This window comes from Moschus berezovskii, chromosome 14 (assembly GCF_049115385.1).
Source record: "Moschus berezovskii isolate FMDL1 chromosome 14, NW_MosBer_1.0, whole genome shotgun sequence".
NCBI lineage: Eukaryota > Metazoa > Chordata > Mammalia > Artiodactyla > Moschidae > Moschus > Moschus berezovskii.
In genome coordinates, this window is record NC_142473.1 from 38602376 (window position 1) to 38626293 (window position 23918).

The 23918-nt window shown below is 46.8% G+C and overlaps 1 protein-coding gene across 5 annotated transcripts; it reads right to left on the reverse strand.

Moving 5' to 3' along the window:
- Positions 1–227: 227 nt before the first annotated feature.
- ZNF202 (zinc finger protein 202) lies at positions 228–21913 on the reverse strand. Of its 5 annotated transcripts, none has more exons than XM_055423261.2 (7): positions 21593–21913; positions 6270–6735; positions 5440–5650; positions 4995–5083; positions 3938–4067; positions 3272–3391; positions 228–2583 (listed from the first exon to the last, which is right to left on the reverse strand). In XM_055423261.2, the coding sequence occupies exons 2-7, from the start codon at positions 6669–6671 to the stop codon at positions 1589–1591; spliced, it is 1947 nt and encodes a 648-aa protein (XP_055279236.2). In that variant the 5' UTR covers positions 6672–6735; positions 21593–21913; the 3' UTR covers positions 228–1588. The 5 variants fall into 5 exon arrangements, with proteins under 5 accessions (XP_055279236.2, XP_055279235.2, XP_055279232.2 ...); XM_055423260.2 differs by having other exon boundaries at positions 6270–11460; XM_055423257.2 differs by having other exon boundaries at positions 6270–6739; positions 21593–21912.
- Positions 21914–23918: the final 2005 nt, after the last annotated feature.

A 23918-nucleotide genomic window follows, 5' to 3' on the forward strand; every position in this document is an offset into this window, starting at 1 on the left:
CTTGGCTGTCAGTGCTCCTTTTTAAAAATTTCACATGTGCATGCTTCTAGGAGGACAATGGTCAACCGGAGTTAAAGCCAGTCAGCTGGAACACCATCACTGACCAGAATGAGAATCCCCTTTGCTGAGCCCTTGAGCTTGAGGGTGTGTCATCCCACTACCCATGCTCTTTGGGTGAACACAAGAGCTCAAGAAACAGAGCAGAAGAAACCAGGCACAGAAGACAGTCTCCCTTTTCATGCTTTAATCCCATACCCTGTGCTCCATGGATGGAGGGCATGGTCTCCCCAGTCCTGGCCATGCCCACAATCAGAGCAGGTGAGGTTCATAACTATTCAGCCTCAGCTCCACAGAACCTCTACCAGACAACAGAGACCCTTGGGCCATGAGATACTACGCTTTAGTTCTTACATGAAAATGAAATCATGTAAGAAAAAGCAAACAACGCAGACATGAAAGCCATTTACTCCTGGTAAATTCTTCAGGGTCCCAGGTCTCCCTGATGTCAGAGGGTGAGGCGGGGAGGATGAGGGTGGGGAGTCAGGAGAACAGTCTGGATGGCCTTGGTCAGCAGCAACAGCTCTTTCTTAATTTTCCCATAATTTGAGCTCAGACCTTCTCCAGTTCCCTTCATGTAAATAAAGTGAGCCTGTCCATCATGATTCTAAGAGTGCCTTTGTCAGCTGACACCATCTCAAAAATCCCCGCACAAACCCGTGTGACAAGGATGGGGTGGGTGGGCTTGTGTATACGTGGGAATGTAAATGATTTCACCGTGATTTTAATCAGGCTTTACTGAATCCCTCGGCACCCAAATGCTACATCCCACTTGTGGCCGAATAAGTGCCAGGGACAAAACCAAGAAACTGGGAGGCCCAGGCACGAGCCTTCTCACAGGAGAAACACCCAGGAGGCAAGAGGTTGATGACTGGGCCCCCCTTTCAAGCAGTATCTGGCACCTGGTGTCGTTTTGACCTCGGAGAGGAGAGCAGACTGACGAGGTCTACATGAAGCCGCCTTCATGTTTCTGCCCATCAGATGCTACTCACACCTCTCCCCAGTCAAAGGAAAGTGCATGGTGAGGAAGTGAACCAGTGAGAGGTTTGTACAGGTAACCTGTGGGGTGAGGCGCGGTTCTCCTGCCCTGACTTCAAGGATGTGTGCTTTAAGGTTTGAGCCCAGGGAGGACGGTATCGTAAAGGCTGGTCCCTCACCAACCCTGAGGACTGGTCCTGGGCCACTTCAAAGCTGAAACTGTTAAGTCGTCTTCAGAATGGGGGCAAGTATAACAAGCCCAACCTCTTGTGTCTTCTATGCCTCCTGCTTCACACCTGCCAGGCAGAGGCGGGAGCATTTTAGCCAAGGAGAGGCCTCATTTCAGGCAAACTTTGGGAAGAATGTCTCCTCAAGGTGTGGAGGAAGGCTGAGAGGTCCTGCCAGGGGCTAATTTAGCTGCGAGAAGGTGTCATCAGACTTGGGCAGGTCAGGCAGACGCCCTAGACAAGGTCTCCTCTAGCAGACAAGAGGGCCTCTCCCAGCCCGTCCCTGGGAGAGGGCCGAAGGCAGGTGTCCCCACGGGTGGCCCTGGCTAGGAGGCCTTTTGTGAATGGGTCCTCTGGTGCCTGATTAAGTGGTAGCCTCTGCTGAAGCTCTTCCCACAGGTAGGGCACGTGAACGGCTTCTCGCCTGTGTGTGTCCGCTGGTGCCTGACAAGGTGGTCCCTCCGGCTGAAGCTTTTCCCACACTCGCTGCAGCGGCAGGGCCTCACCGAGGCGTGTCCCCGCAGGTGCTTGGCGAAGGCGGCGCTGTGGCTGAAGCAGCGCCCGCACTCGCTGCACAGGTACAGCTCCTCAGCCGCGTGCGTCTTCCGGTGGGCCAGGTACCGCCTGTGGTCGCTGAAGTCCTCACCGCACTCTCCGCACAGGTAGGGCTTGCCTCCGAGGTGGATTCTTTGGTGGGTGGTGAGCACGGATTTCTGGCTGAAGCTTTTGCCACAGATGGTACAGAAGAAGGGCTTCTCTCCCGTGTGCGTCCTCTGGTGCCTGACGAGGTCAGAAGTCCAGCGGAAGTGCTTCCCGCAGTCCTCACACCTATAGGGTTTCTCCACGGGTGGGGTTCTCTCAGCCTGGACCAGAGGGGCCGCCTCACCCAGACTCCTCCGGTTTAGCAGGTATTTGTGAGGTGCGTTCATCCTGTGTACCTTTTGGTGCCTGGCGAGATGGGAGCTCCGCGTGTAGCTCTTCCCACACTCCATGCATTTATAGGGCTTCTCTCCCGTGTGAGTTCTCAGGTGTCGAATGAGATGGGAGTTACAAGAGAAATTCTTTCCACACACAGGACAGTTATGATGTCTCCCTAACAGCGGGTGGACCAGTGTGGTTTCCTGAAGATTCCTTGAACTACTGACTTGAGAAATCTTTGTGCCGAATCTTCTTTCAGTAAGTCTATCCGGATCATCCTCAAAGATTATTTCCCAGTCTGGAGTTTGGTGAATTTCCGCATCTCCCAACACAGACCTGTGTGGATCCTCCAAACTCAGATCTTCTTGCTCAGGACACTCCTCCTTGTCATCACTCCTGTCTCCTGTAAAAACAGAGAGGAGAAAGGAGGAGATTACAGAGGTAGAAGGTGTGCCTTCTGCACAGTGGAGTTTTACACTGTTCTGAGAGGGCAAGGTCATATAGAGGGAAACTCACGTTTCTCAACTGCAGAGGCTGGAAAAAAAGAAGTAACTGGTCAACTGAGTGCCTGTTGTATGCTGAGAACTTTCTTACATGTTATCTCATGCTGGCAACAGCCTTCATGTGGACAAATATCTTCCTTTCACAAATGTGGAGGGACTTCCCCGGTGGTCTAGCAGTTAAGAATCCAAATGCAGGGGACGTGGGTTCAATCCTTGGTTGGGAAACTAAGATCCCACATGAAGTGAGGTGACTAAACCTGTGCACCACACTAGAGAAGTCTGTGTGCACAACGAATGTGGAGACTGGGGATCAAGGGTTTGTGTAAAGGCTTAAAAAATGGTATAGCTGCAGTTCTAAAAGTTTCCTTTTTTTCCTGTCACCATTGTGTATTACAGAGCCCTGAAACCAGTGACAGGTGTGAAGAGGGGAGAAAAGAGAGAATGTTTGGCTTCAGAGGGAGACAGTGGTATTGGCTGAACCGTTAGAAGAACCAGAGAGAGGGGCTCTCCAGAGGGCGAGGGAAACACTGACCAGAGGAAATGCCAGCCAGCGGGTGAGGCTGGGGCAGATCCCCTATCACTCCTCACCTGTATAGGTGAAACTCAGAATTTCTGGCTCTTCAGGCTCCTGAGGCTCTGGGACGTCTGGGACCAGAGGCTCTTCTTCTCTGACGTGGGAGATCTCATCTAGTCTGGGGATTGGAAAGGCTGCTCAAGAGAGGGAAACAGGACATCACGATTGGCTCAACAGTCCCCTGTGACAAGAGCAGATCTTTTCTGTTCGGTAGACTGAAGAAAAATCCCATAGGCAGGCCATTCAAACCTTCCGTCTCTTTAGCTTGAGCCCCTGACGGGAACTGTGTATCTCTTGCCTTTCACCGGCAACTCAGTAATCACACAACTGGCAGTGTTACCCTCTTTCCCTATACTCAAGTAAGTAGAATACTCCAAACTTGTATTGCTTGCTTCAAAACTGATATGCTTACCTACGCACACTAAACTAAAACTCACACTAAAACTATAATAATACAGCTCTATTTTCTTGTTAGAGGTTTCCAACTACTTTCTAGGCATGTCCTCTTTCCTTTAATTTTGAAAGCTATTATCTTCTTCAGCTGTCCTTTCATGTCACCGGTGGGGGTCAGCGTAAGAGAAGTGTGGAACGTACAATCGAAGGTCTAAGACACCCTCAGTTTCCAACAAGAGTAAGATCTTTGTGCTCAGGACACTCTAGAAACACTTGAAATTCCTTACACAGGGAGACCACGATTCCACAGTCTTCTTCCAAGACGTATTCCCCATAGAACTCTTTCTGGGTTGGATCCAGATCACTCCACTGGTCCTGGGAGAAGCACACGGCCACATCCTTGAAAGTGACCAAGCCCTGAAACAACACAAGGATTTTATTAAAATGTGATACTTCATGGAGCCTCATATCTAATTCCTGGAATGAAGGTCATTGGTACAGGCACAGTCCATCCAAGAGACAGAGAAACTAAGATGGGACACCTGGTTCCTTTCAGGACACCTATGTTTCATTTTCTGTTGCTGCTTCCCAAGTTTCTGCTCTTGCAACTGACCCTCTTCCTGTTCCCTCCAATCCAATCACTTTCCCTCAGCACAAGACTACACTGTTCTTCCCAAGGATATTATTTACAATACGAGAAAGGTCTTGGAAGTCATCATTCTAATGTTACCTGTATCTCTGCAAAAATTCATCTTTTCTAGGAAGTTCTTCCTAACTGCCCTTACCTAATCATGTACCACTTATATAGTCTACCTAGCATCAACAGGACTTCCCTCTTCAGCTCTACAATCTAAAAACAAGGATGAGCTCTATTCCTTTATTCTCCAGACACTCAGCTTAGTTTCTGGGTTCCTGACCCGGTGAACTCTTCATGAATGCCATGGCCTGACTAAATGAGTCCCTAAAAGAAAACAGCAACCAAAATCAGAGATGGATTTTGCAGGCCAGTCAGTCACCCTTACAAATGACTCTCAAGTTTATTTCTTAAAATCAAAAACAAATCCTCGTTTGACAACTTCAAAGTTGTACCAGAGTTTCCCCAAAACAACCCCACTTTGTTAGTCCCTCAGGTCAGTGGCAAATCAAGAGGCTTTGGAGCCTACAGATCCAACTAAGATGTTCTCCATGAGATGCAGCTCCTCCCCTTCCAGACACGTGCTGAACTCTGAGCTTAACCTGGCAATGGACAGTGGAGGTCTGTGTCCTGTCTGACCTGTTCAGCGTATGGCTAATGCTCAATGGTTCCTCGAGTTCCCTGCAGCGCAGACGGAAATGAGGGCGCACCTGTGACAGAGCAGTGAGAAGGGCGACCATCTCGTAGTTTCCAGGGTTCATCTCTTCAGGAAGGGCTGGGTCCTGGAGCACTGGAACCTCTAAGAAGACATGAAGGGGAGGAGCTCAGTCACGTGCAAGGCAGGCCTATAACCAGCGAAGAGATGAGCACTCCCCACGGTCTCTGGTAGGAAGGGTGGGGTCGAGACACTGGCCTGAGAACAGTTTGAGTCACCCCATAGCTGCCACCTATAACGTTACAGGAATGCCAGGGGAATAACCAAGGGTTCTGCTGTCCACGGTGGCCCTGCTCTCGCGAGACTACGGCTAGTACCGCCTCCTTTCAACACCCTGCGTCCTGTGGCTTCCTCCACTCATATTCTACCAGCCTCCCGGTCTGAGAGCAACACCCCCACCCCTCACTCAGCCATGACCCCCCTTCCTGCGGGCTTCCCACCGCTCTCCTGCAGGGGCTGGAGCTCCGATTCCTGGCACGGGGTCTGCTCTTCTGACGCCCCCAGATCTGTGCTCTGTGTGGTCTCTTCGTGGAGCTCCTCGGGGGTCAAGGTCTGTGCAGGGTCCTGCAGCTCACTAGGTGACCCGGGCTCTGCTCCTGGAGGCACTGTCTCCTCGGACAGGACTTCCTGGCCGTGAACATGGACAGTCACCTGGGAACAATTCCAACTTCCAGTCACCGCTGAGTCAGGATAAAGTCCTGGGTGTCACAGAGCTCACATTAGGAGAAGCTGCCATCAGAAAACTCCCAGGCGGGCCAGGTGAAGAGGGGAAGTCCAGTCCCCCTGGTGTGTGCGAGGGAGCTCAGGTTACTGTTGCCAGAACAACAGGCGGGGGCGGGGGACATTCAGACACCTCCTTCTTTTTTCCCTCAACCCTACCCATCTCTGGGGCTCTGAGGTGCCATCCTTCCCATCACCCTCTGCTGTCAGGAGGGGCCTCTCTGACTGAGGGGCTGAGAACCTCTGAGGAAGTCACAGAATTCTCCGCCCCAGGAAAATAAGGTTCAATACCCAAAGGGAAAAGGAAAGCGGTATCACCCTTGGTGATGAAGCCGCAAAGACGGCCTCCCCAGGCAGGTGTTTCAAGAACCAGGAAGTCACACACACACGCACACACACACACACTCCACTCTCCCATGGGGCGTACGGATCTAGGTGCAACCCAAGGGCAGAGCCAGTTACGTTTCCGGGGAGATTTCTGTGAGCCCTAGCCATCCGTCCAGCGGTAGACCCCCTCCGCATCACACTGATCAGGACTCCCCCTCCTCACCCACCGCCTTGGTCTCCCGGGCCGTTTCTGCAAACCCTCCACCAGGGTCACGGCCTCCTCGCCGCTCTCGGGCCGCTGGCCCCGCACCCAGCTCTGCAGCTCTCCGGGCAGGACGGTGAGGAACTGCTCCAGCACCAGCAGCTCCAGGATCTGCTCCTTCGTCCTCCGCTCTGGCCTCAGCCACTGACGACACAGTTCTCGGAGTCGGATGAGGGCTTCCCGCGGGCTGGCTGCCTCCTGGTAGCGGAAGCGCCGGAAGTTCTGGTGCGAAGTCTCAAGCACAGGGTCATCCCTCTGTGAGACAGACTCCGGCCGACAGGGGAAGTCGTCTTCCAGTTTCACCATGAGAATTCCCTCTTCTTCCCAAAGATCCTGGTCCTCCGGCTCCAAGGCAGTAGCCATTGTCTCACACCATTGAGAGCTCACACCGTTCCCCCTCTACCAGCCTGGGCGCCTCCAGGAGTTTCTAACTGGGGTAGAGAAGTGAAGACAGACAACAGGCTAAGCATGAAGGTACGCACAGGAGTCACAGTTCTGAGCTGTCTTAATCCTGTACACATAACACTCCCGAACTCAAGTTCCCTTTCCCCTAATCTCTGTAACATACTCTGTACATAGACCTAGTTGGAATAGGGCAATCCGTGCCTGAAGGTATGTTATCCCATTCCTTTTCCTAGGCAAGGATCACACCTTATACAAAGACAGAAAAATACTGCATTTCTATTTCATAAAATCTGTGAACCTTAAAGGAAAACGGTAGGAGAAAGGACACTTAAAACTGCCTGCTGAAAATGTGATATTGACCACAATCTGTTTTACAAACACACACACATGCTGACATATACATGGGGAAATATGTTCCGAGAAGTGACCCATCAATAGGCCTGAAACAGAGAAGACTTAATGGAGGTTCAGTGAACTGAATCACACTCCGTTATCAATTTCTTCTGTAAAGTGGGGACTCTCAGAGATTTGAGGGGAGGGCTGGATGAGTTAACAGTGAGGAAAGCCACAGAAACAGCAGCTGGCACACAGGCACCCCCTGAAGTGACCTCTTAAGATGTGTTTAATTGGGAGAACTATAGACCCTCAAACCTGAATGCTGAAAACTAAATTAATGATTCTTACTCCCAAATCCACTCCTCTTCCTGGTATCCTCTGTAGGATGAGATCATCACTTTGTTAAGTAAACACTCAACTTTATAATCTTTGGATTCAATGTTGATTCTTCCCCATTGCTTATAGCTCATTAAACCAGTTCTGCCTCTTAAGCCTGTTTCCTCCTGCTTGGGCCCTCACCTCTTGCCTGGACTATTGCCACGACTTCCTTATTGGGAGTCCTGTAGCACTCAGCTATGAGCAGAGTGCAACAAATTCACCAGCTGAGCTTTTGCAGAACACAGAATCACACATCATTCTTCTGGACACTGATTCAAGTCAGTCTAGACAAACAAATCTTTAAGAAATGCTACATACAGTTCTGATGTGCATTCCGGTTGAGAAACACCTAAAGTGTCTATGATTAAGATTGAGAGTCCTGGAGTCAGACAGCCAGACTATCAGGGTTTGAATCCTCGCTCTACTGTTTATGAGGTGTGGGGTCCATGGTCAATTTTTATCCTCCTTCTGCCTGTTTTCCCATTTCCAGAATGGAGGTAAGGATGGAATCCATCTAACAGAGTTACTATGAGGAGTATCTGTGAAGTGCTTAGAAGAGCGATGGTGCCCCAATGTTAATTATTATCTTTCTGAATTATAGTTACAACGGCATCACCCAACATTTAAAAATAGCAACTTTGTAAGTAAGACCAGTTCCAAAATCCTTGGCATGGCACATGAAGCCCTTCACAACCAGCCTGTTTACTTTTCAGGGCTCCTATCCTCCCCTTTTCTCTCTGGCACCTGCTGTAATGAATGCTTTGCTCACCTCCCTACAGTAGGGTCTCTTTACAGACCTCCAAATCCCTAAGAGTCTGTTCCTTATGTATGGAAAACTCCCACCCCCGATGCTGCATGTGTGCTCTTATTTCTTCTTCATTTCCGAGATTTGCAGTTTAGGTCTTAATCAGTTTTATGGATTACTGCAGCTGCCTCTACACGTGAGCTACCTCTCCAAGTTCATTACCTTTAAGTTACCATTCATCGTTATCACCAGAGCGAGTGCTCTTCGCAAATCTGGTCCTGTCCCTTCCTTATTTAAGATCACTCCTCTCTGCCTTGTAACTGAAATACGAACTTCTAAGGATTATGTATTAGGTTGACCTTCATCTTGTTACTCCTTTGCCTTCCTCTCCTTTCAAACACACACACACACACACACACACACACACACAGTGCATGTGAAGCACACAAAAGCTCTATGCTCTTTGTCTTCTCCACATGCAGTTCCTTCGGAATCTTGACCCTTCATTAGGTTAAACTTGTCTTTCAAGACATAGATAAGGCTTCATGTTTTCTGAGATGCTTTCTTTGAACCCACTCCCTGGCCCTTAAGCATGGCTAGGAATCACTGCTTCCCTAGCTATCTGAGCACATCGGTATCTCAAATCTGCCATATCACACAGCCATCACGTATCTTTCCTGTGAAACTTCTTGAAGTAGGGAACTATACTGTAGTCAATCTTCAATACCCATAAGAAATCACACAATAAACGCATCTAAATTAGTAAGTCTCCACTTACTAATTTACTACATTAACAGGATGGAAGTCTTTCCCACTGTAAGTTTCTATTCTCTTTTATTCACCACATCTTGTTAAATCTATGTTCTAGATCTTTCAAATTCATCCATCCCATCTCCTCTGCCATTCCCTTAGTCAAAGCGTGATGACCCACTAACCCCTATGACCACAGAGGCATATGTGTGGGATGAAGTGCCTGGTGGAAATCTCACCAGTGTCCTCCTGATGGCTACCCCCACCACCACTCTCCATGTGCAACCTGAGGGGCTTTTCGTGTCCCCATCTATTTCTGCCTCGCTACAACTGTCCCTGGAGAAGGAAATGGCAACCCACACCAGTGTTCTTGCCTGGAGGATCCCATGGACAGAGGAGCCTGGCGGGATACAGTCCGTGGGGTCGCAAAGTCAGACACGACTGAGTGACTAAGCATACACGCACAATTGCCCCAGGTTCACCTCAATGTCAGTAATCCACTCTTTTTAAACTTTTTGACCACACCACATGGCATGTGAAGTCTTAGTTCCATGACCAGGGATTGAACCCAGTCCCTTGCATTGGAAGGGCAGAGTCTTAACCACTGGACTACCAGGGAAGTCCTAGCAATTCATTCTTAACAACTATAACATGCTGTCTAATGTGCAACGTTGTCCATTAATTACCAAATTATTCATTCTTTTTTTCCATTACCTGAAAACATGTACTAGTAATTTCATGGTCTGTTCTAGAAAGTTCCATAACTAACAGATCTCCCTGGGCTAATTTTCCTATGTATTAAATCTGCTCTACCTCATGGTGGTTTATCTTCATGGGCAGTTTGTAATTTTTTTTAATGCTTTTGCCCATTTTCTTTGGGAGACCTGAGAGTCCTAGGTTATAAAAGTGAGCCCTTTGAATGAAATTTCATTTGCTTCTACCCAAATACTAGTGGTTTCAATGATCTTAATTTCTCAGAGTATTTCCTGAATCATGCTGACAGTGTGTTATTTAGGCCTAAGCCTCTGACCCAAGGCTATTAAGGCCTACACTTCCCTTGCCCTTCCACGTGAGCAGTAGACACACTTTCACAGGAGTAGCTCTTCCAGGCTCCAGGCTGGCAGATGGTTCAACTCCATATTCCTCCCCTGTCCCCACCAGTCCCCTACTCTCATATCTCATTGTTAGGAGTACAGGTATTAGAACCCCAAATACTAGAAGCCTTTATTTTGGTGTGAAATCTCCTTGGGCTGTGGTGGAGTCAAGAGTGACTCCCTCTTCCAGCTTTTACTTCTGGAACCTACACATTTATCTTTAGCTTTGGGGAAGGGAGGTGGATGAATGCCAGCATCCTGAAATGGACAGGAGCCATGTCCACGTCAGTTCCACCTGCAATACTTCAGTAAGGTTTGAGTCAATTTTATTTTTTTTTAGATGTGGACCGTTTTTAAAGTCGTTATTGAATGTTACAATATTACTTCTATTTTATGTTTTGTGGGATCTTAGCTACCCAACCAGGGTTTGAACCTTCACACGCTGCACTGGAAGGTTAAGTCTTAACCACTGGACCACCAAGGAAGTCCCTGACTAAACTTCCTAACATATAAAATCAGCCAACAGCTCCACACGATCCACAGGAAAAAATCTGAACTCCTTATAATTTGACTCTCGAGGCCCTGCCCATCTTTATTCCCATGACTGCTACTTCACTGTACATTGCTGCCTGCGTGTACAGCTCTCTTTTCTATGCTCTCACTGGGATTTTGTTCCTGATGCTGTTGATGCTCCGTGAAATACCCTTTCGACCCCCTTTACTTGGTCAACTCTACTCATCCTTCAGACCTGCTTTTCCTGGTGCTCCCAGACTGTTTGCACAGGAACCTAGACCCTATATCAGAGCACACATCTACTTTATGCGTGGTGAATTGTTCACACTCCTGTTTAATTCACCAGACCACAAAGCTCTGAGGACAGGGCTGGACAGCACCCAGCTCAAGGCTGTCAACAGGTTCCCAGGCAGAGACCACGGTAAGTCTTTTTAAGTTTTTCTCCAGAAGGACAGATCCAGTGTCTTATCAATTTTTATTCACTCATTTGTTCAGCAAACTGTGTGCTAGACAGATGGATAAATAAGGAAAAAACACTTGTTATTTGGATTGTGAATAAAACCGAATACTGTCAGTGGTTCCTGAAGTGAGGAAACCACAACTCATCACAAAGAATCTTCAGGTTGCCCTGGAAGAATCCACATACAAGTCACAAGAACTGTGTGTTTAGAAAAGAAAAACAAAGTTATTTTCCTCTGAAGATTTGAATCAACTTTAATAATCACAAAACCAGACATCAAGTAATTTAATGCAACTACAACAATGATCGATGCTTTCAAACTGTGGTGAGGGTCCCTTGGATAGCAAAGAGATCAAACTCGTCAATCCTTAAGGAAATCAACTTGAATATTCATTGGAAGGGCTGATGTTGAAGCTTCAATCCTTTGGTCACCTGATGCGAAGAGCCAACTCACTGGAAAAGACCCTGATGCTGGGAAAGAATGAAGGCAAAAGGAGAAGAGGGTGGCAGAGGATGAGACGGTTAGATAGAATCACCAACTCAATGGACATGAGTTTGAGCAAATCCCGGGAGATAGTGAAGGACAGGGAAGCCTGGCGTGCTGCAGTCCACGGGGTCACAAAGAGTTGGACACAACTCACCAACTGAACAATGATGATTTACCAGGACAATGCACCCCCACATCTGCAAGGCAGGGGAAGAAGATGGTATTGGTACACGGGGTCTCCAGCTTCATGGAGGGATTTCTATTATTATCTTAAAAGTCCAAGGACTTCCCCAGCAAAGGCAGCCAGGAACTCTCACTGTTTTCACGTAGCACAGTCCACAGGATCCCCTGTTACAGAGTCTATGTGCTAAGACAGAGGGTGCTGCTCTTACAGGGCTTTGCTTTCCCCCACAGAGAATATAATAGCACCACAGAAAAACTGGTTTATTTGCTTGTTTTGTATTTATTTTGGCAGACTAAGAAGATGAGATGGAGGCAAAAGGTCAGCAACAGCGGGGATTTCCCTGGTGGTCCAGTAGCTAAGTCTGCTCTCCCAATGCAGAGGGCCTGGGTTCAACCCCTAGTGAGGGAACTAGATCCCACATGCCACAACTAAAGATACTGCATGCTGCAACGAAGATCAAAGATCCTGTGTGTCACAACTGAGATCTGGCACAGCCAAATAAGTGAATAAATATTTTTTAAAAATCAGCCAACAGCAGAATAAGGGGAGGCAGAGTTGTCCTTGTTGGGGCAGGAAATGGGAAGGGAGGAGGTGGGCAGTGCTGTGGGAAGAGTACCAGATTCAGTATCCAGAGATCTATGTCCGGGCCCACATCCCTACGAACCTGGGGTTTCCTGAGACAATGGACACAAGAGTGCTTGTAGAGGATGAAACTCTCTGCAGACAACCACGCCCCTAATACACAGGATTCACTGAGGTCTGTGAGAGCTTACAACTAGTGTGCTGTGCAAATGTTACATGTCAGCACTAGAGACAGAAAATGGACATTGTATTTTATTTTGCCCTTTACGGGATGGGCTACCCTGCAGGTCTGTCTGCCTTGGAATTTGTTGCCTTTGCTATTCTAATGCCTCCCCTCAGCGTCTGTCCTTGGAATGGCTCTACAGTGATAGCTAAAAACCCAAAACCAGGATGCTATAGAGAGACCTTGAGGCCAGGCCAAAAAAGTGAAAGACCTGGTTTCAGAAGGCTTGAACATGATGTCTGCAGAGACGCTTCATTAGCCTTGGCCTGGGCAGGCTGCATGACCCGGTCTCTTCAGTGTTTCTAAGATGTCTGGGGCAAAACTGGGGAGGAGAGGTGGAGAGGCAAGACCTTTCTCCCATCCTTGGTCCAGCCGTCTCTGCCCCTGAGTGAGTTCCATGCTAGTGAGCTTCCCAGGTGGCTCAGCTGGAATAGAATCCACCTGCTAATGCAGGAGACTCAAGAGACATGAGTTCAATCCCTGAGTCGGGAAGATCCCCTGGAGGAGGAAACTGCAACCCACTCTAGTATTCCTGCCTGGAGAATCCCATAGACAGAGGAGCCAGGCTAAAGTCCATGGGGTAGCAAAGAGTCAGACATGACTGAGCACACATGCACACAAACACACATGCCAGTGAAGGCCCTAACTCACAAGAACAGGACACTACAGGCAGTGAAAAGATACCTGGGTCTCTAACTTAAAATGTTACTACTATGTGGGTGGTCTGTAGTCCTACAGCATCTAACCTAAAGAAAGATAGGATCTACTGGATCTATTTACTGGCAAATAATCTTCAGAAGAAAACAGTGATCAGAGGTTCGAATGATGATATTCAGCTGATATTTAAATCCCTCCCAGTCTCCCTTCTCTGAATGACGCAGGCCCAGAGCCTGGAGATGTGAATGTCTGCTCAATGGGGCTAACCAGACCTTGTAACTGCTCCTCCCGTGTTCTAGAAATCAGCCAATAAAGATTGTTCACTGCCCTTTACCACTCCTGCACTGTTCTTTAAAACTAAAGATTACCCACTAAGATCCTCCTACTGGAAAGATTCTTCCACTTTACTGTTAGTTATCCTTATGCTAATGACTAACCACACTCTAACACATAATGGTCAGGGGCTCTGGAGCCTTAGGCTGGACCCCTCTCCTCATTTATTAGCCAGGGAATACTCCTTAAACCTCAGTCCAAATTTCAGAATGTGGCCAACACTTCACACCTCACATGGTTGTTTAAAGGATAAATAAATGAATTGCTCAGCACAGAGCTTGGTATATGACAGATGCTCCATATATTCTGTTCTTTTTCCCTCAAATTACTTTAAATCCTTTTAGGAAGAAGGCAAGATTCAAATGATAAGCAAAAGTCCTTCATTTCATCATAATTCCAAGAAAAAAATTTTAATGTAAAGATTTAAAATCTTGGACTGTTTACTATTACATCTGAAGTACAGTGTCTAGGGAGTTTTCTGGGCTTCCCTGGTATCTCAGAAAGTAAAGAATCTGCCTGTGATGCAGGAGACCCAGGTTTGAATCCTGGGTCTGGATGATCCCTGGAGAAGGAAAATGGCTACCCACTCCAGTATTCTTGCCTGGAGAATTCTATGGACAGAGGAGGAGCCTGGCGGGCTACAGTCCCTGAGCTTGCAGAGTTGGACATGACTGAGTGACTAATACAAGGGAGCTCCCTGGCAGTCCAGTGGTTAGTCCATTTGGTGCTCTCACTGCCATGGCCCAGGTTCAATCCCTGGTCAGGGAACCAAGATCCTGCAAGCCACTCAGTGCAGCCAGAAAAAGAAAAAATAAAGTGTTAAACCAAGACAAGAGTCCTTGCTTTGAAAGCGCTTACAAGCAAAGATTAAACAAGGTCCTTGGGACACAGACAGGATGAAAACTTAAAGGTAGGTTCTTCTGCCTAAGACCACATTAGCAATGCTTCTACTTAAATCACAGTTCTGTCCCCTCCCTTGAATAGGAAGAGGCAACTTGAGGCAAATCCAGTGTGTACAGGCATACCCCGTTTTACTGCATTTCATCTTTATTATGCTTCAGAGATACTATGGTTGTATGTTTCATTTTACAAATTAAAGGTTTGTGGCAACCCTGCATGGAGCAAGCCATTTTTCCATCAGCATTAGCTCACTTGATGTAATTACATTTTGATAATCCTTGTGATATTTCAAACTTAATTATTTTTATATCTGTTATGGTGATCTGTGATTAGTGATCCTTGATGTTACTACTGCAATTGTTTTGGAGTGCCACAAACTGCACTCATATAAGATAGCAAACAATCAATAAATGTGTACTTTCTGACTGCTCCACTGACCAGTTGTTCCCCATCCCTCTCGTCCTATTCCCTCAGACACAATAATATTGAAATTAAGAAAATTAATAACCCTACAGTGGGCCCTAAGTGTTCAAGTGACTGGAAGAGTCACATGTCTCTTGCTTTAAATAAAAATTGAGAAATGATTAAACTTGATGAGGAGGGCACATTCAAAGATAAGACAGGCCAAAAACTACGCCTCCTGCACCAGTTAGCCAAATTGGAAAGCAAGATAAAGTTCTCGAACAAAATTAAAAGTGCTACTTCAGGGAATTCATAAATATAAGAAAGTGGTGAAAGTTTTAGTGGTTCAGATAGACGATCAAACCAGCCAATTCAAAGGATCGTTGAATCCTTTGAGCCAAAGCTTCATCCAGAGTAAGGCCCTGCTGCTGCTGCTGCTAAGTCACTTCAGTCGTGTTCGACTCTGTGCGACCCCATAGACGGCAGCCCACCAGGCTCCCCCGTCCCTGGGATTCTCCAGGCAAGAACACTGGAGTGGGTTGCCATTTCCTTCTCCAATGTGTGAAAGTAAAAAGTGAAAGTGAAGTCGCTCAGTCGTGTCCAACCCTTAGCGACCCCACGGACTGCAGCCCACCAGGCTCCTCCATCCATGGGATTTTCTAGGCAAGAGTACTGGAGTGGCTTGCCATTGCCTTCTCCGAGAGTAAGGCCCTAGCCCTCTTCAATTCTGTGAAGGCCGAGAGAGGTAAGGCAGCTGCAAAAGAGAAGTCTGAAGCTAGGAGAGGTTAGTTCATGAGGTTTAAGGAAAGAAGCCATCTCCATAAACATAAAGTGGAAGGAGACACTGCAAGAACTGATGAAGAAGCTGCAACAAGTTATCCAGCTCTAGCTAAGAAAATTCATGAAAGCGGCTGTACTAAATAGCATATTTTCAATGTAAACAAAACAGCCTTTTACTAGAAGTTGCCATCTGGAATGTTCATAACTACAGCGTGTGTATTCAGTCATGTCTGACTCTTTGCAACCCCATGGACTGTAGACCACAAGGCTCCCCCATCCATGGGATTGTCCAGGCAAGAATACTGGAGTGGGTCGCTGTTTCCTACTCCAGGGGATCTTTCCAACCCAGGGATTGAACCCACATCTCTTCCGTTTCCTGCCCTGGCAGGCGGACTCTCTACCACTGCACCACTAGGAAGCCCTCATACCTAGACAGAAGTCAATAACTGGCTTCAAAGCATCAAAGGACAGGCTGACTCTCTTGTTAAGGGTTAATGCAGCTGGTGACTTTCGGTTTTAGCCACTGTTCATTTACTATTCTGAAAATCCTAGGGCCCTTAAGAATTATGTTAAATCAACTCTGCCTGTGCCCTATAAATGAAACAACAAAGCCTGGGTGACACCACATCTGTCACAACATGGTTTGCTGAATATCTTAAACTCACTGATGAAACCTATTTCTAAGGAAAAAAAAACTTCTTTCAAAATATTACTTCTCATTGATATGGCACTGGGTCACCCAAGAGCTTTGATGATGTACCAGATTAACGTTTTCATGCCTGATCACACAACAACCATCCCATAGCCCATGGATGAAAGACTAATTTCGACCTTCAAGTCTCATTATTTAATAGCAAGAGAACTAGCATCAGAAATGGAGCCTGAAGATGTGACTGAATGCTATAATCTCATGATAAAACTTTCATGGTTAAGAAACCTCTTCTTATGGAAGCAAGTGTTTTCCTGGGATGGAATCCACTCCTGCGAAGGTGCTGTGAAGACTGTGACAATGACGACTAAGGATTTAGAATATTACACAACTTAGTTGATAAAGTACCGGCAGAGTTTGAGAGAAATGACTTCAATTTTGAAACAAGTTCTACTGTGGGTAAAATGCTATCAAACAGCACTGCCTGCCACAGAGAAACTGTTTATGAAAGGAAGTCAACTGATGCAGTAAACTTCACTGTTGTCTTATTTTAAGAAACTGCCACAGACACCTCAACCTTCAGCCAACAGCAGCCCGATCAGTCACCAGCCATCAATATCAAGGCAAGACCCTCCATCAGCTAAAAGATTATCATTTGCTGAAAAGTCAGATGATGGTTAGCATCTCTTTTTTAGCAATAAAGCCTTTTAAAATTAAGGTATATACATTTTTTTAGACATCATGCTACTGCATACAATTGATTACAGTACAGTGGAAACAGAATATTTTGGGAAACCAAAAAGATTCATGTGATTTTACTGTGGGATCTCCTTTATTGCAGCCATCTGGAGCTGAACCTGTATATACAAGACGGCCTCTGAAAACCTAACCCAGAAGGCAAAAGAAATGAAAGGGAAAAACTTCACAGACTTCTTGCCTTCTAACACATCATGATCAGTATGCTTCAAATCATGTTTAAAACTATTTAAGACAGTCTTGCCATTTAATTTTTTCTGCCTTCATTAGACTCAACATATAAAGACATAAATATCTCCTGCCCCCAAATTTTGTAGCCTTTTGTGGTTAGGATCAAGGTCTAAAAATGTAATTGAGAGTAAATATAAACATGAAAACTGTAAATAAAGCTATAATAATTGCAATAATTCACTTTAGTTTTAATTAAAATGTTTCCTCGGAGAAGGTGATGGCACCCTACTCCAGTACTCTTGCCTGGAAAATCCCATGGACGGAGAAGCCTGGAAGGCTGCAGTCCATGGGGTTATGAAGAGTCAGATACGACTGAGTGACTTCACTTTCACTTTTCACTTTCATGCATTGGAGAAGGAAATGGCAACCCACTCCAGTGTTCTTGCCTGGAGAATCCCAAGGACGGGGGAGCCTGGTGGGCTGCCGTCTATGTGGTCACACAGAGTCGGACATGACTGAAGTGACTTAGCAGCAGCAGCAGCGAAGTGTTTCCTATAGGTAGTCAAAGCTATGGTTTTTCCAGTAGTCATGTATGGATGTGAGAGTTGGACTATAAAGAAAGCTGAGTGGCAAAGAACTTATGCTTTTGAACTCTGGTGTTGAAGACTCTTTGAGAGTCCCTTGGACTGCAAGGAGATCCAACCAGTCCATCCTAAAGGAAATCAATCCTGAATATTCAATGGAAGGACTGATGCTGAAGCTGAAACTCCAATACTTTGGCCACTTGATGCAAAAAACTGACTCATCTGAAAAGACCCTGATGCTGGTAAAGATTGAAGGCAGAAGGAGAAGGGGATGACAGAGGATGAGATGGTTGGATGGCATCATTGACTGGATGGACATAAGTTTGAGCAAGCTCCGGGAGTTGGTGATGCACAGGGAAGCCTGGGGTGCTGCAGTCCATGGGGTCTCAAAGGATCGGACATGACTGACCAACTGAACTGAACTGATAGGTATGTCCACAGGCCCAGGAGGCACTCCTGTCCCATTGTTGACAGTTCTGCCTTCAGAGGTAGACAACCTGTGTTCTTCCTCCTGGAGATGTATCATCTGGGACAAGTCACATCAACTCATCCTGAAAATGGGGATGATTTTCTACCTAAAGGTAGACAGCTGGATCATTTTGAGAAACTATCCAGCTTTTTGATGGTAACAGAGGAGGAGCTTTGAGGGGTACAAGGATATGTGGCCTCTTTACTGAGTACTTGAGTCATAATTTATTAGCCTGAAGATAGTGAGAGGAATTTACTCAAGAGTTGACAAGGGCCAGAGGCCAAATACAGGTTGTGAGTCCAGAATTAAACATCCTGCCACCATGAGCCTAGTGGTTAACCTCCAACATGAAGCTAGGCTTTTTAACCTTGCAGGTTTTTACTCAGAGGTGGTTAATAGCCTGAATAAAGCAGGCCAATCTATATGCCTCAGTTTAAAACTGAACATCAAAAACTAATCTGAAGTAGGAAAAAGGTGACCACCCAACCTGACACCCACCCTGATGAGGGCAGCAGCTTTTATCCGGCAGCCAAGAGTTAAACTAGCCAAATGCATTTAATTCACTACAGTGAATATGGTCAGTGTCAATCACATAGAGGAACTGTTATTTAATGAGAAAAAAAAGGATAATATATTTTGTAAACATAGTCTGACTTGAGGTATAAATATGGATAATTCAGAATAGTTAATTCAAAAGTCATTCACTATGTTTTTAGTTTTTCATTAATATTCTGTCAAGATACTCCCTGCTCTGTATCTAGATGACTTCCTCCTGGCTTTGCTCAAGGCTCTCCTCCATATGATGAGATGATGAAGGATGGGACCCATGCCTGCTGGACCAGAGGAACTGGATGGAGTAGTACCAGGTTTCCACTGCAGACTATATCACGGTTCTAAAGTAGAAGTAATCACAGGATGCCATTCTTGTGCTGTTTAGTGTCTGTCTCCCACTGTGAGCCCCATCCCTGAAGGCAAGGGCCTCCTTATATATTTTGATATTTCCAGTTCTTAACACTTTGGCAAACACTTGATTTAAAAGATGCTCAATAAATGTGTGATGCATTTAATTAAGTGGCTCACTTCTCTTCCTCCAACTCAAATATTCAGTTGTAGTTCAGAATCAGTGGGTGCCCGGGCTTCTGGGGACAGTTAGAGGAATTTGACATCAGCATTTATTTCAATCCCCTGCGGAGAATCAGGTGGCATAGTCATATACTACTTTGTTACAAAGAATTAGTGGAGAGAAACTTCTTCAAGAGAGCAGAAAGGCAGGGGATGAAGTTCATTCAGCTCAGGAATATCTACTGAACATCAATTGTGTTTCCCACACAATTCAAGGTGCTGGGCAAACAAAGATGAAAAAAAGCACAGGCCCTGATCCGAAAGAATTTTATGTAGTTAAAAAACAGCAGGGACTTCCACATACTAGGAACTCACAGCAAAACTTGAGAATATGGGTATAAGCTATATGATCAAAATTAAAGCTCCTATTAAGAGAAGAAAATCAAGGGGAAAACTCAATATTTCACCATCAATTCAGCTTAAGATAATGTTGCACTTGGCTGCAAAGAAGGACATTTTCTTAATTTTACAAATGAAAGAACTCAGACCTAAGTGGTTATATTACCCACACAAGATCGTGTTACTAGTTTCAAGCACAGAAGTGCTCACACACAGCTCTTTTGATGCTCAAACCACTGGGACGTGTGAAGAAGTTTGGCCAAAGGCAGTGGTTCTCATTCTGTGAAAGCCAGATCAGCAGCGCCAGCACCAGAGGACTTGTTAGAAATGCAAATGATCAAGCCCCAGCTCTGACTTACAGACAATAACTCTAGGGGTGGCTCCAGTAACCTGTGGGTCTTTCAGGGGTTGATGATGCTTGGTAAGTCTGAGGACCAGTATCAAAAGCAAAGGAAGGAAATCAAAGATATAAGCAGAGGGTGTCCAACTTTTCCAATGCTGCCCAAATGTAAAGGCAGGAAAGTGTCTAGGACCATTATATGTTTTACGCCTCTCCCAAATAATTGGAAAAATAATGTTGTAAACCTGTAACTTACCTCATCTGTACAGTTTCTAATGCTCAAGAGTCCCTCATTTAGTAGTAAACCTTGATATGCCCTTGAAATGACTGTCTACTGAAATAAGGTATATATAGAGACAGTGCAAAAGTGGTACAGCAGGGGAAGAATGGGGGAAAGACTAGGAATCCCAGGCGTTTGGTCCTAGGAAGAAAAGTTCCCGTCCTCCCTCCATCCCTGCCAACCTTCATACACGGGACACTAAAAGCAGAAAGTTACCCAAGACAAATGCCCGCAATCCCTAACAGCTCCCCTGTCATATATCTCCCACTAACAAGCCTCCCATGGCTGCCCCGCAATCCTTCCTAAGTGGCTTTCTGGCTCAAGGCCCATAGAGCAGCTTGGAAGAGAAGCTGGAGGGATGAGCGACTCCACTAGCTATCCTTGTGGCTTCTGAGTGAGGCTGCCTTGGGTGTCACAGCTTTTTCTCTGTGGACAGAGAAAAAGCAACAGTTGTTAAGTCCAGCCTCTAAGTAGACCCTGGATGTGCTAAGATGTGGGAGCAACCCAGGACCAAGGCAGGCAGGGTTATCAAAGTGACCAGGAGAAAAGAACATTCGTGTCCAGAAAAATTAAAACCTGGCTGACAACTTTCCGAGAAAACGGAGCAAATCCATGGCAGACAAACTAACAAACTTTTAGTGAAACCAGACAAAAAGCCGGGCCCGGATACTCCCGTTTGAGGGTAGCGGTGGTGTCGAGAACTGCCAAAACTGGCTGCTAGGGGTTGGGGGAAGGAAGTTGCAAGTGAAGACAGCAGTCACTGGCTTGAGAGGAGGTTCGGGTCAGTCACTGTGAGCTGAAAAGGCACAGACCAGATGGTCTCCAAAACCTCTGTTCACGGGTGATAAAATCACGGGTGAGTGTACCTGCGTGTGTTGCAGCGGAGTTAGTGGTTGGCAAGTGATGGGGCTCGCCAGGACAGGGAGCCTTCGGGAGGATTGCTCTAACCAGGTGAGAAGCAGGGTGAGAAAAAGCCGCCGGAACCGAAGGGGCCTCGACCACTCCTCCCTCGGTTTCAGGGGGAAGGGGAGCCGTTGGCGCGGAAGCAACGGGAGGTACGAACTAACTGCGTTTCTGCAGGCCTCAAGAGGGGGCGGAGGGCGGTGGCTGCAAAGAAAGAAGCATGGATCGCCATCCACATCCCCGGAGGCTCTAGCTTCGGCCGCCAAGACACACCGGGACCACCACGCCTCGGCCTCTCCGCGCACTGCCGCCACCCCTTCCCCAGGACAGCACGACTCCCCCAGGGCTCCAAGGGGGCGGGGTCTCCGACCCCTCCCCTCCCTCGCCGCTTAGCCCCGCTCAGCCCGCTCCGGCCCGGCCCGGCCCAGCCCCCAGCACTCACGGCTCCAACAGCTCGGGCGGGTCCTCCCCTGCCCCGGCTTCTCCCCCACCCACTCCCGGCAGAGGCAGCGCCGCCGGATCCGAGCCGCGCGGGGCCCGGCGGGTCGGAACACGTGGGGCCTTTGCGCCCGGAACCGGAAACTGCCCTTCGCCCCGCCTCCTCACCGCCCTGGGGCCTTTCTAGGCTCTGGGAGGATTGCTCGTTTCTCTGTGCTCGCTCGTTCACCGGGACGCGAACCCGAGTCAAGGGCTTCAGACAGACGGCTTCTGTCCAGCTCTCCTGCCCCGCTCTGCAGGGGGATGGGCGATGGGGTTGTGGGGGAGTGCATTTACACTCGTGCCCTTGCAGGGGGGGCCTCTTTTCTTTTTTCTGTTTCGGCTGTTTTGTTTTAATTTTGATACCTATATCTTTACCTGTTTTTCTTGTTGTTCCCCCCCCACCCCCAATCTTTGCATTATCCGGGAAGCATGGTAGAAAAGAGCAGTTTGGGGGTTGAATACTGCCTCTTGTAGCTGCCATCAGTTGTAGGGATTCGGACAAATCCACCTCTGAACCTCAGTGTCCATCTTATAGTGACGTGAAGTCGCTCAGTCGTGTCCGACTCTTTGCGATCTCATGGACTGTAGTCTACCAGGCTTCTCTGTGCGTGGGATTCTCCAGGCAAGAGTACTGGAGTAGGCTGCCATTTCCTTCTCCAGGGGATCTTCCTGATGCAGGAATCGAACCCAAGTCTTGCACTGCAGGCAGACGCTTTCCCCTCTGAGCCACCAGGGAGTCCATCCTCTTTAATGGGCCAAATAATATTGTTACTGTAAGGGCTAAATGGTATCTTGTATGTGAACTGATTGGAGCTTAGTAAAACACACACACACTTAGTAACACACACGGTTTAACCTTAATTGTTTGTTCTCCTAGCACCTACTGTAAAACTCAGTCATATACAACAAAGAGGTTGCTAACATGTAACCAGTTATGTGGGGTGTGGTATAAAACTGGGCCTCTCAGAAACATCAGGGTCCCTGTTGGAAACTGATTCCCCTTGGACCTGCTGGCGTAGTAAACTGTACTCCACTGTCTTGAGTGTCCTCCGAGGTGTGTTTTGTGACTCCGGATTCCAGAACATTAGCAAGGGGTCTTGGACATCTGTTCATAGGACAGACATTTAACTGTTATTCCTTCTAGCTTTCTGCGTGACATTCCACAATCTGAATAGCCATTTGCCTAGTGATAATATATGTTGTTTACAATTGTTATCATGGACAGTGTTGTGTCAGGCTGAGCGTGGGTTGGAAAAGAATTTCCGGACACAGAGTATTTCAGAAGGGGGTAAGTTTATTAAGAGCAGGGAGCAAAGATAATGAGGGTCCAACAAATGCAGCAGGCGGACCTCATGACTTACCAGAGAGAGCTGATGCTTTTTGTGGGTTAGTAGCCAATATTGATAGTTTCAACACGAAGAAAATCCTGCTAGGAGGGTGGCATTAGGTGATTGGTTAGGGTGGGTATTTTGCCTGATACAAAATACTAGGGGCCAAGAAGCTGCCAGGTAGGGATCGGTGTCTTTTGGCAATGGTTGCTAGTGGGCTCCTTCAATTCCAAAGATAACCTTGGTGCTGGGCCCTGCATCTGTGGCCTAGGTATGGGACTCCCAGACAATACTGTAATAAACATACTCTACATGCATTTATGCAACAACGTCACTAGCATTCTCACAAATGCTGAGAAATGTATACACTTAATAGCTGTGGATGAGAATCTTTCCTTCCATATCCATGTGGTTACTTTATGTTGCCAAATTTGTATATTTTGATCAATCTTTTGGACAAAAGTGACATCTCCTTGTTTTACTTTTCTGTAATTAATATTGTTAAAAAGCAAGAAGCCCCAAATAGAGTCATTTGCACACCAGGATAGCAAACCAAGACTTATTCAACCATTCCCAGAAATGTGACCTTTAAAACAGTCAATGTGAAATTAAGTCATCAACACTAATGAGGTCATCTGCATGATAAAGATCCTGCAGTACCTTCCCTTCAAAGAAGACAGCCTCGTCGGAAAGAACCCTTTTTCCTTTGTTTGCTCATACAGCTCATACAATCTGTATATATCTTCCTATACACTTAAAATCATCTCTGGGTTACTTATAACACGTAATAGGATGTAAGTACTTCGGAAATAGCTGTACATACAATGTAAACTCTATGAAAATAGATACTCGGGTGCAGCAAATCCAAGTTTTGCTTTTTGGAAGTTTCTGGATTTTTTGGGGGGGCCACGTAGCATGTGGGATCTTAGTTTCTTGACCAGGGATCGAAACCATACCCCC